This window comes from Elgaria multicarinata, chromosome 3 (assembly GCF_023053635.1).
Source record: "Elgaria multicarinata webbii isolate HBS135686 ecotype San Diego chromosome 3, rElgMul1.1.pri, whole genome shotgun sequence".
Taxonomy (NCBI): Eukaryota; Metazoa; Chordata; class Lepidosauria; order Squamata; family Anguidae; genus Elgaria; species Elgaria multicarinata.
Genome location: NC_086173.1, coordinates 171,483,553 through 171,496,147, shown reverse-complemented (window position 1 = coordinate 171,496,147; position 12,595 = coordinate 171,483,553). Strand labels below are relative to the sequence as shown.

The following is a 12,595-nucleotide window of genomic DNA, read 5'->3' as shown; positions in this document are numbered from 1 at the left end:
AAGAGTGCTATCATGTCTCCCCTCAATCTTCTCTTCTCCAGGCTAAACCTGCCCAGTTCTTTCAGTCTCTCTTCATAGGGCTTTGTTTCCAGACCTCTGATCATCCTGGTTGCCCTCCTCTGAACACACTCCAGCTTGTCTGCGTCCTTCCTGAATTGTGGAGCCCAGAACTGGATGCAATACTCTAGATGAGGCCTAACCAGGGCCAAATAGAGAGGAACCAGGTCCCCTTCAACCCTCCGGGGCAGATTTTGGGGCACACAGTGCAGAGATTTTTTCCCCTCTCCCACTACTTTTTATGCCCAGTGCTGAGAGCTTGCTTGCAAGGAACTTCCTTGCAGGGAAAAAGAGGGACAGGCGTACTGAGGAAGGTGTTGCTCTGCATGTCAAACCAATTGGGAACAGAGAGCCCAGTGCTATCAAGTTCCATATATGTATTTGAGTGGAAAATTACTCAAGAAGTTCAACACAGTCCCATTGGACTTCAAAAGCGAAGTGACTTAGGCCAGCAGCAGCACTGGACATGAAGGGAGAGACCTTTGGGGTGGGAAAAGGTAGCTGAGATGGTAAGGTGGGGGTGATGTAAGGTGGGGAAATAACTGGGGGGTACAGAGTTAGCTGTGGATGAGGAATATGGGTCAGGGTTACATCAAACTCAGCATGCGATTCCAAACACGTTAAGTGTTGCTTTATAAACATACGATTCTAAACATGTTGAGTGTTGTCTACTTCAAGGGGCTTTAGCCGTACAGATACAGAATACGAATGAAGTACAACCATCACAATTAAGAAAAGCACATTGCAAGCACGTCCTGTGCATACATGTAAACAAGGAGGACGCAGGCAAGCTGGAGCATGTCCAGAGGATGGCAACCAGGATGATCAGGGGCCTGGAAACAAAGCCCTATGAAGAGAGACTGAAAGAACTGGGCAGGTTTAGCCTGGAGAAGAGAAGATTGAGGGGAGACATGATAGCACTCTTCAAATACTTAAAGGGTTGTCACATAGAGGAGTTCAAAACAGCCCTGAAAATGCCAAAGGATGGATGGCCGGATCCTGTAACTCCTGCACAGAGGAAGGCAGCTGCGGTGGAATGAAGGTGGAAGGATCCTGTTTGAAAGAAGGATCAGTCTGCTACTGGACCGTATTGGCTGCTTTTACACCTTGCCCTAAATTCATATTAATAAGGCAATTGCCGATCAGATGCCAATAGCGTAGGTCTTGGCCACTTCTTAGAAATGGGAAGCCCCAACTGAAGGGACATCCTGCTGTTTCCAAAGTCAAAACAAGCATCCACATCTCATAGAGCCTATAAAAAGACAAGCAGGTAAAGGATGGAGTGGATGTGAGGATTTTACCTGTACTTTTAAGGCTTTATGTACAACACCCAGTCAGCTTAATCTGGACTAGAGAATCCCAGGAATGTGGGATTCACGAGGCATTCACGAGGCAGCTGGACAACCATCTGTCAGATATGTTTTAGGGTGGATTCCTGCATTGAGCAGGGGGTTGGACTCAATGGCTTTATAGGCCCCTTCCTACTCTGCTATTCTATGATTCTCACTGGTCCATTCCTTTGCAGCTCAACATCTAATCCCATATATAAACCTTAAAAGGCTAAATGTGGAGATAGGTGAACCTATTGCCGTTATCAAACTAATACCAGAGTGAATTCTTTGACGTTCCTTAAGATTATGCTGTCAGCAAAACTCTTTCTGCAGTCCAAGCACTTGTACGGCTTCTTCCCCTGAGTGAATTCTTTCATATCGTTTAAGATCTGAGCTGCAAGATAAATTCTTTGTGCATTCTAAGCATTTATAGGTCTTCTCACTGGAGTGAATTTTTAAATGTTTCTTAAGGTATGTGCTGTCAGCAAAGTTCTTTCTGCACAATGAGCATTTAAAGGGCTTCTCACCTGTGTGAGTCCTTTGATGCGACTTAAGGTGGCAGTTCCAACTGAAGCTCTTTCCACAATCCGAGCATTTATAGGGCTTCTCCCTTTTGTGAGTTCTTTGGTGTACTTTTAGATATGTGCTGTCAGAAAAACTCTTCCCACGCTCTCAGCATTGTTAGCAATAAAATACAAATTTTATTTGTGTAGCAAAAGCCAATACAAAGAAACAGGACACATAGAAACTAAAGTAAAATACACATCAGCTTAAAATAATGTTGAAACCCAACTGTAATGTCTTACTCACCAATGAAGAACAGCTTATTGCAAATTCCACTCCTTAAATTTGCTACTCTGAAGGCAAACTGGGCCACCCTTTCAGAAACCTGGTGCAATCTATCCCCCAGTAAGAAGTTAATCTGAGCACTGATAAGACGTCTCCCCTGTGTAAATTCTGTGATGCTGTTAAAGCCTTGTGCTGTGATGCATTCTTTGATGCGACCTAAGGTGTCTGCTCAAACGGAAACTTTTTCCACATTCTGAACATTTAAAGGGCCTCTCGTCCGTGTGAGTACTCTGGTGTTGCTTAAGGTCGAAGCTCTGAATGAAGCTCTTTCCACAATCCGAGCATTCAAAGGGCTTCTCCTCTGTGTGAATTCTTTGATGTCGCCTTACATCTATGCTCTGATCAAAGCTCTTTCCACACTCAACATTTATAGTGCTTTGTACCGGAATGGATTCTTTGACGTTCCTTAAGATTTATGCTGTCAGCAAAGCTCTTTCTACACTCTAAACATCTGTACGGCTTCTTGCCCTACATGAATTCTTTGATGCAACTTAAGGTGGCTGCTCAAACGGAAGCTTTTTCCACACTCTGAACACTCAAAGGGCTTCTCAGCAACATGAGTGCTTTGATGTTGCCTGAGGCTGGACCTCTGATTGAAGCTCTTCCCACATTCTGAACATTTGAAGGGCTTCTCCCCTGTGTGAATTCTTTGGTGTTGCTTAAGTTCACCACTCCGAATGAAGCTCTTTCCACACTCAGAACATAGAAAGGGCTTCTCACCTGTGTGAATGCTTTGATGTTTCTTAAAGTATGTGCCATCAGCAAAGCTCTTTCCACACTCTAGGCATTTATAGGGCTTCTCCCCTGTGTGAGTGCTTTGATGTCGCTTAAGTACTGTCCTGTGAGCAAAGGTCTTTCCACACTCTAAGCATTCAAAGGGCTTCTCCCCTGTGTGAATTATTTGGTGTTGCTTAAGGTCGAAGCTCCGAATGAAGCCCTTTCCACAATCCGAGCATTTACATGGCATCTTCCCTGTGTGAATACTTTGATGTTTCTTAAAGTATGTGCTGTCAGCAAAGCGCTTTCCACACTCTAGGCATTTATAGGGCTTCTCCCCTGTGTGAGTGCTTTGATGTCGCTTAAGTACTGTCCTGTGCGCAAAGGTCTTTCCACACTCTAAGCATTCAAAAGGCTTCTCCCCTGTGTGAATTATTTGGTGTTGCTTAAGGTCAAAGCTCCGAATGAAGCTCTTTCCACAATCCAAGCATTTATACGGCATCTCCCCTGTGTGAATTCTTTGATGCACTTCAAGATATGTGCTGTCAGAAAAACTCTTCCCACAGCTTGAGCATTTATAGGGCTTCTCCCCTGTGTGAATTCTTTGATGCCGCTTAAGTAGTGTTTTATGAACAAAGCTCTTTCTGCACTCTAAGCATTTGTAGGGCTTCTCCCCAGTGTGAATTCCTTGATGAAATTTAAGGCTTAAGCTGCAGGTGAAATCTTTTCCACACTCTGAGCATTCAAAGGGCTTTTCAGCTGCATGAGTGCTTTGATGTTGCTTGAAGTGGGACCTCTGATTGAAGCTCTTCCCACATTCTGAGCATTTGAAGGGCTTCTCCTCTGTGTGAATTCTTTGGTGTTGCTTAAGGTTGGAGCTCTGAATGAAGCTCTTTCCACAATCTGAGCATTCATATGGCTTCTGCCCTGTGTGAATTCTTTGATGTACTTTAAGATATGTGCTGTCAGAAAAACTCTTCCCACAGTTTGAGCATTGATAGGGCTTCTCCCCTGTGTGGATTTTCTGATGGTGTTTAAGGCTTCTGTTGTAACTGAAAGCCTTTCCACATTTTGAGCACTGAAAGGGCTTCTCGCTCGTGTGAGTCCTCTGATGCACTTTAAGTTGGCTGCTCTGACAGAAGCTCTTTCCACACTCAGAACATTGAAAGGGCTTCTCCCCTGTGTGGATTCTGTGATGGTGTTTAAGGCTCATGCTGCAACTGAAACCTTTTCCACATTCTGAGCATTTGAAGGGCTTCTCCCCTGTGTGAGTCCTCTGATGTTGCTTAAGATCACAGCTCTGAATGAAGCTCTTTTCACAATCTGAGCATTTATATGGCTTCTCCCCTGTGTGAATTCTTTGATGTACTTTAAGATATGTGCTGTCAGCAAAGCACTTTCCACACTCTGAGCATTTATAGGGCTTCTCCCCTGTATGAAATTTTTTATGCCGCTTAAGGCTTGTGCTACGACCAAAGCTCTTTCCACACTCTAAGCATTTATAGGGCTTCTCACCTGTGTGAATTCTCTGATGTTGCTTTAGGCCTGTGCAGTTAGCAAAGCTCTTTCCACATTCTAAGCATTCATAGGGGTTCTCACCTCTGTGAATTCTTTTATGCAAGTTAAGTTGTGAGTTGAACCTGAATTGCTTTTCACACTCTAAGCATTGAAATCTTTTCTGCCCTGTGTAAAATCTTTGACATTTGCTAAGATGTATCTTCTGAGTCTTTACATTCCCTGAGCCTTTCCGCTGTCTCTTCTCACTGTGCATATTCCTATTATTTTGTTCAAAAGGTTCTTCTAGTACGGGAGTTTCACAGACGTCTGACCCTTCAAAAGAAATGGACTTGATTCCCTGCTTCTCTTCAGCTCCAGTTTTCCTCCTCTGGTGTACGCCATTTTCCTTGCGCTCACCTGAAAGAATACAAACAGAAATCCATCTGAAATTGGGGAACAAACTGAATGGTTTGATGATTTGGTTAGCTGGATAAAAAAAAACTTAGTGTAGAGGCAGATGCTTTCAAATTAGAATTGACAACTAGTGTGGCATACAACATTGTGTGTGTGTTTGTGTATAATATATATACAAAATAATAACTTTTACAAAGTAGCTCAAATATCTGTATCTATCTATCACACTGTAAAACCAAAATGCATTTAGCCGATTATTTCACTGGGAACTAGGAAGTCTGAGGTAGCATTATTATTATTATTATTATTATTATTATTATTTACATTTATATATTGCCCCATAGCTGAAGCTCTCTGGGCATTATACAGAAGTTAAAAACAGTGAACACCATATATATAAAATTTAAAACCATAAAAAGCATAAAATACAAACAAAAACAGACAATATCCATTTAAAAACAACTATTCTGGGGTCAGTTAAAAAACTCAGCATTTGCTGTTAAATAATGTTAAATGCCTGGGAGAAGAGAAAAGCCTTGACCTGGTGTCGAAAGGATAACAACGTTGGTGCCAGGCGAGCCTCATCAGGGAAATCATTCCATAATTGAGGGGCCACCACTGAAAAGGCCCTCTCCCTGGTTTCCACTCTCCGAGCTTCCCTCGGGATAGGCACCCAGAGGAGGACCTTAGATGTTGAGTGTAGTGTATGGGTAGGTTCGTGTCGGGAGAGGCGTTCCGTCAGGTATTGTTGTCCCAAGCCGTATAAGGCTTTATAGGTTAAAACCAGCACCTTGAACTGGGCTTGGAAACATATAGGCAGCCAATGCAAGCAGGCCAGAATCGGTCTTATATGCTTGAACCTTCTGGTTCCAGTTTTGAACCTAACCATGGCCTCTGATGTCCATGGACTAAACCACAGAGAATGGGGAGAAACAGGGTGAACTTGAAATCTGAATACAGGGAGGTAGGTACAATCCGATGTGCATCACTGAGACCTGCTGGGATGAGGTTCATAAATGGAATATAGCCATTGAAAGGGAGACCTTGTTCAAAGGGAATAGACCAGATAGGAAGGGAAGGGAAGCAGTAGAGTTATATGTAAGGAACGTCGATGCTTGCAGGGAAACCCATGATTCTGAGAAAGGAAACTGGGTTGAAAACAATTAGGTAAAGATAAGAGTGAGAAACAAGTATTGCGTCCAGTTCTGGGCTCCACAATTCAAGGACCCAGACAAGCTGGAGCGTGTTCAGAGGAGGGCAACCAGGATGATCAGGGGTCTGGAAACAAAGCCCTATGAAGAGAGACTGAAAGAACTGGGCAGGTTTAGCCTGGAGAAGAGAAGATTGAGGGGAGACATGATAGCACTCTTCAAATACTTAAAGGGTTGTCACACAGAGGAGGGCCAGGATCTCTTCTCGATCCTCCCAGAATGCAGCACATGGAATAACGGGCTCAAGTTAAAGGAAGCCAGATTCCACCTGGACATCAGGAAAAACTTCTTGACTGTTAGAGCAGTATGACAATGGAATCAGTTACTTAGGGAGAGGTTGTGGGGTCTCCCACACTAGAGTCATTCAAGAGGCAGCTAGACAACAATCTGTCAGGGATGCTTTAGGGTGTATTCCTGCATTGAGCAGGGGGTTGGACTTGATGGCCTTGTAGGTCCTTTCCAACTCTGCTATTCTATGATTCTATGATTCTAAGACTGTTATGGCTGTGGCGGTATTGTCCAGACCACCCAGCCAGTCAGAAGACATGGATTATACTTTCCTGGAAAAGGTGACAAAAGGTTCACACGGGCAAGTCGTGGTAGTTATGGAGATGTTTCAGCTCTCCTGGCATCTTCTGCTAATCTAACTCTCAGGTAGGTGAAAGAACCAACAGGCTGATCTGCTGTTCTGGACTTAATTGTAACCAACATGGAAGAATGGGTGGAAAAAGTAAAAGTGGCAGGAACTTTGGGAGGAAGTGACTGTGTCATCTCCGAATCCATGACAGTGAGGGCTCTGAAAAGGAAGCTCAGTTGGCATGGACACTGGACCTTAAGAATGCCAATTTCAGAAAGCTCAGAGGAAGTTTAGGTCAGATCCCATAGCTGGAAATTAGGAAGGAAAACGGAGTTCAAGAGGGATGGGAGATCCCCAAAACTTAAATTCTGAGGACACAAACACAAACTATTCCCGTGAGAAGGAAAAAAAGGGGAACACTGAAAGAATCTGGTTTGGCTGCCTTGGGAACTCCCTGGGAAGCTGAGACACAAAGGGGCCATGGAGAAGAGATTGAAAGAGGGACATGCAACCAAGGAGGAGGAGACTCAGGGCACAACCACAAGTGTCCAGGACCAGATGTGGCTTCAACATGCATATAAAACAGAGCTGTCAGTGCCTGTCTCATCTCAGGGGATAAGATTATTCCACAGAATGGACATCACAGAAGAAACCTCAAAGGAACGTGGCACCACCTCACCAGGTGGCCCCAAGAACCAAATGGGTCTTTAGGGGAGAAGGCAGGTTCTCAGCTGCCCAGCTCCCAACTTCTTTAGAGCTTTAGATACTAGCAACAACCTTAAATTTGGCCCCATAGCAAACAGGCAGCCAGTGGAGTCCCTTCAACACAAATTAAACATGCAGAAGTTCAAAACAGCCCTGAAAATGCCAAAGGATGGATGGCCGGATCCTGTAACTCCTGCACAGAGGAAGGCAGCTGCGGTGGAATGAAGGTGGAAGGATCCTGTTTGGAAGAAGGATCAGTCTGCTACTGGACCGTATTGGCTGCTTTTACACCTTGCCCTAAATTCATATTAATAAGGCAACTGCCGATCAGATGCCAATAGCGTAGGTCTTGGCCACTTCTTAGAAATGGGAAGCCCCAACTGGAGGGACATCCTGCTGTTTCCAAAGTCAAAACAAGCATCCACATCTCATAGAGCCTATAAAAAGACAAGCAGGTAAAGGATGGAGTGGATGTGAGGATTTTACCTGTACTTTTAAGGCTTTATGTACAACACCCAGTCAGCTTAATCTGGACTAGAGAATCCCAGGAATGTGGCCCAGGTACTGTTGTCCTCAATGGCATTTGTATTATGCACTGACACAAAAAAAGATGAGCTGAAATTCCACCTTCCACGATTTGTCAAGAAAGCAAAGACAAAGCCTTACTCAGAGGAATCCCATTCCTTACCCAGAGAGGCCAGGATCCCACGATTCTCCTCCATGACTTCTTTGTGCAGAGTCCTCTGGCCTGGATCCAGCAGAGCCCACTCCTCCTCCGAGAAATGCACGGCCACCTCCTCAAAGGTCACCAGACCCTGAAAGAAGAAGAAGAAATGATGTTCTCTTTAAGCATTATGTAGCAATCCATGAAGACAAGGATGGTGAGGTCCTCCTTCTGAATGCCTGAGCTTCATGAGTGACATTCAAGGCTAGGGTGACCATATGAAAAGGAGGACAGGGCTCCTGTATCTTTAACAGTTGTATTGAAAAGGGAATTTCAGCAGGTGTCATTTGTATATATGGAGAACCTGGTGAAATTTCCTTTTCATCGCAACAGTTAAAGCTGCAGGTGCCCTGCCCTCTTTTAAGTCTGGTCACTCTCGTGTAGCTCCTGCACCTTTAACTGTGGCGATGAAGAGGGAATTTCACCAGGTTCTCCATATATACAAATGACACCTGCTGAAATTCCCCTTTCTATGCAACTGTTAAAGAGACAGGAGCCCTGTCCTCCTTTTCATATGGTCACCCTATTCAAGGCTTACCTAGCAGCCATCTGGGAGAAGAGCAAAGGCTAAAGGGGTAAGTTCTTAAAAGACCACAGAGACCCCCAGGACTACCCTACCTGCCCAGGCTGCCCAGAAACCGCTTCCACTCTACCACCAAGCGAAGGAGTCCTAGAAGGATCCCCCAGGATCAGTTCACTCTCTCTGTTGGTTTTTCTGCTCCCTGTGAAGAAGGCAAAGAAGTTTGGAAGATAAGTTAACGTTCTTAAGCACTGCCTTTTTGCCCAAGTTACTAAACAACATATCAGCTCATGCACCTCAGGAGTAAGGGAGGGATGGAGACCTTGGAGAAATATGTTCCACTAATCCTTACCCAGGGAGGAGGGTCCTCCATCACCCTCCTGCAAAGTCCATCTGCCCAGGGGCCTCTGACTGGCGCCCAGTGGAGCCTTCTCTGCCTCAGGGAAATCTGTGGGTGCTCTGGCCAACATCCCCTGGACCTGGAACAGGACAGAGGATCCCAGAGAGAGAAGAATGATTAGGGAAGGAAAGAAATGGGTCAGGTCATGGCCAAGGGCAGCGTTTCCCAATCGATTTGTATTTCAGGGCTCCTTCTAGAGATGATCTATGGTCCAAACCACGGAGCACACTAAATCGTGTCTTTCCCTAAGGTTGTGTGAGTTGGGGCTCACAGTTCAACCCTAGCATAAGCAAAGTGCTTGAACACCCTCCGAAAACCAACCAGTCAACTTCAAGCAGACCTTTCCCAAAACAAAACGTACATTTATATAAATATTACAAATTCAACAAAACGATTAAAAACAATCTGGGTTTGCCTTCCTCCAAGAAGTTTGACCACTCCGATCTAAAGTAGATAAGGCTCATAGTATGACATATTTCTTAGTTTGGCAGGACTGCAGCTTCTTGACATCCAAAAGAAATTGGGCTACTGATAGGGTGACCCTATGGAAAGGAGGACAGGGCTCCTGTATCTTTAACAGTTGCATAGAAATTTCAGCAGGTGTCATTTGTATATATAGAGAACCTGGTGAAATTCCCTCTTCATCACCACAGTTAAAGCTGCAGGAGCTATGCTAGAGTGACCAGATTTAAAAGAGGGCAGGGCACCTGCAGCTTTAACTGTTGTGATGAAGAGGGAATGTCACCAGGTTCCCCATATATACAAATGACACCTGCTGCAATTCCCTTTTCAATACCACTGTTAAAAATACAGGAGCCCTGTCCTCCTTTTCACATGGTCTCCCTAGCTACTGATAATGTGATAAATAAATGCTTATCAGCGAGAAATTTGTAATTGTTCCATGCGGGTAATATTACCTGAAGTAAACAGGCCTGGGAGAACGGCATCCATTTAGTTTAACCGCTGTAAATAATTTGAAGTCATTGGCAAACTTGACCAATTCACTGTTAACTCCTGATTCCAGGTCATGCTTTTCATGAAATGAAAAGAATTGGTCCCTCTACAGGTCACTGTTTACTTCTCTCCATCAGAAGAATTGACCATTTATTCCTCCTCTCTGCTTTCTGTTCTTTAATCCATTACTGATCGATAAGGGGACCTCTCCCTTTACTCCACGGCTGCTAAGTTTGCTCAGGTGTCTTTGGTGGGGGATTTTATCAAAAGCCTTTTGGAAGTCCAAATAGACAATGCCCACCAGATCAGCCCTGACTACATGTTTATTGTCACTCTGGAAGCATTCTAAAAGCTTTGTGAGACAAAACTAATGTTTGTCCTTCCATTTGCTTGGAATTGGGCAGTTTTCAATTTTTACTCCCTCAGAGTCATCAGGATGAAATGCTCTCACCTGCTCTTTGTCCTCCACCTGGCTCAGGAGGAAGCCTTCTGCCAGGGCCACCGCCTGGGAACTAGTCTCTGCTCCACAGTCTCTGACCCAGCTCTCCATCTCCGGGGGCAGGACAGCCAGGAACTTCTCCAGGACCACCAGATCCATCATCTGAGCTTTTGTGTTCCTTTCTGGCTTCAGCCACTGGCAGCAAAGGTGGTGGAATCGGCTGCAAACCTTTCGGGGCCCTTCAGCCTCCTGGTAGCGGAACCCCCTGAAGCTCTGGCACTCTACGGTGTTGCTCCCAGGCTGGTTCTCCTGCACTCTTCTTTCCCAGGGCCGTCCAATGCTCCCTTCCTTGATGTTTCCTGCTTCAGGGCCAGCAAAGCTTTGCTCTTCCACCTTGACTCTCATCTCCATCTCCGCTCCCACCAGGACTCAAAAGGTCTCCTTCCTTGGCTGCCAATTTCTCTCTTCAGGCAAGGGCTGTCTTGTAGGAATTAAAATGGAGAGGTGCATGAATGAGATACAGCTGTGGACAACTTAATACCCAGGACCTGTCTCCAATGGGACTCCACAACCCTGGTGCCACAGGAACCAGGCTCCTGATTGAAAATGAGGTTCTGACTCTGCCCGAATGGGAGAGAAAGTGTAACCAGAGCTGACTTAAGGCTATTAAAAGATGAAAGTGTGTGAAAGTTATTTTAAAACCTAAACAAGAAATCAGTGAATACTCTTTCAGCTTGTTGAACAAATGAAACATGTCATACAAAAAGCCTTAGGATATAAATGGTTTATAAAGCAGGTAAATGCAAAAGGACGAAATGTGAAACATTCAAGGATTACAAAGAAATACTTGCGTATACTGTGCAAAATACAGTACAGTTTAACTCTTGCCAAGTCCTGTTCGAAAACAACATGGAAAGAGTTCCAGGCCCAACTAGCAGCAGTTGAAGTGTTATTTAGCTCTAGTTAAACTTCCACCAGTCCAAACTAGTTCAATGCAATGTTAAAAGCTTCCAACCTCATAACACTGTAGTCCAAACTTTTGCAGACAAGGAAGGAAAGACAGCAGGGATGGCGTGGAATTAAAAGGAAGGTCTTTCTCCCCATCCCAGGCAGGGATCTGAAGAAGAGGATGTTGCAGACCCAGAGGAAAGTTGGAAGAGGCTCCTCTTAGAACCCAGGGTGTAGAACGCGGCAAAGCCTAGTTAGGAATAATGAACCCAGGTAGAAAGAGAGGGTGTTTTAAAATGGAAACAGGGCAGTGAAGTCTAAGCTTCACCAGTGAGTAAAATGAAATAATTGGGGGGAACTGAAGTTGCTCAAGATCAAAGTTTAAATCAGGGAAACAAAACAAAAAATGCAATGCAAACAGGACACCAGGACAGTTTTTTGCCCACAGGTGGGATATTCCTCCTCCCCACCCGGGACCTTTCCTCTTGTGTCCCTCCCAGACCCCCCCCCCAACTTTTTCCAGCCTTCCCTTCCACGATCCCCTAGTTATGGGGAGAGAAGGAGGTGCAAGACAGGGGTCTCTTGGAGCGGCTGCAAGTGGGTCATCCAACCTGGGTGGGGCAGGGGGCTTTGTCTTTCTCTTCCCACCCACACTCTGCCCCAAACCTGCCCTTGGCTCCCTCCCTTCTCTGCTCCTGCCCTGGGAGGCTCTTTGCACCCCCTCCACCCCCTGGGACCCCCTTGCCTTTTGCACTCACCTGCTCCTCTGCAGGAGGCGGCAGGTGAGACCCACGAAGCACGCAGGGGCAGGGGGAGAATCCCAGGCTCCTTTCCTATGGAGGGGAGGGGAGAATTGTGGGGCGGGAAGTGGGGGGAGCCCCCTTCCCAGGTCCGCGTCTCTGCGGCTCTTTTGCTTTGCTGCGTGGTTTCAATCCGAGGGTTAAAGGGAGCGAGAAGGTGCTGGGTTCTAGAGAGGCCGGTGAAGAGCCAAGGATGGATGAGGCCCTACCCTTCCCGCCCCACACTTCCTCCCCACCCCCCAAAGCAAAGGAGCCTGGGATTCTCCGCCTGCCCCTCCGTGCAACGTGTGTCCGCCGGCTGCAGAAGAGGGACGGTGTAAAAGCCCGAACGGAACGGAACAGGGTGGAACAACTCCATTACATTAAAAAAAAAAATCGAAAACAGTGGCATGTGTTAGCAACACTTGGGAACAATATTTTAGGACTAAAACCATTGCAATATTATATCACTG

The 12,595-nt window shown here is 45.5% G+C and overlaps 1 protein-coding gene across 1 annotated transcript in view; it reads right to left on the bottom strand.

The window, feature by feature from the left end:
- Positions 1–2,673: 2,673 nt before the first annotated feature.
- LOC134395785 (zinc finger protein 420-like) overlaps positions 2,674–12,595 on the bottom strand; it is a 44,203-nt gene continuing 34,281 nt past the window's right edge. Inside the window, exons 2-5 of the mRNA XM_063121946.1 lie at positions 8,955–9,075; positions 8,701–8,804; positions 8,047–8,164; positions 2,674–4,868 (exon numbers count right to left, since the gene is read on the bottom strand). Of these exons, the coding sequence (XP_062978016.1) occupies positions 2,674–4,868; positions 8,047–8,164; positions 8,701–8,804; positions 8,955–9,075 (2,538 nt within the window). The remainder of the gene's footprint in view (positions 4,869–8,046; positions 8,165–8,700; positions 8,805–8,954; positions 9,076–12,595) is intronic.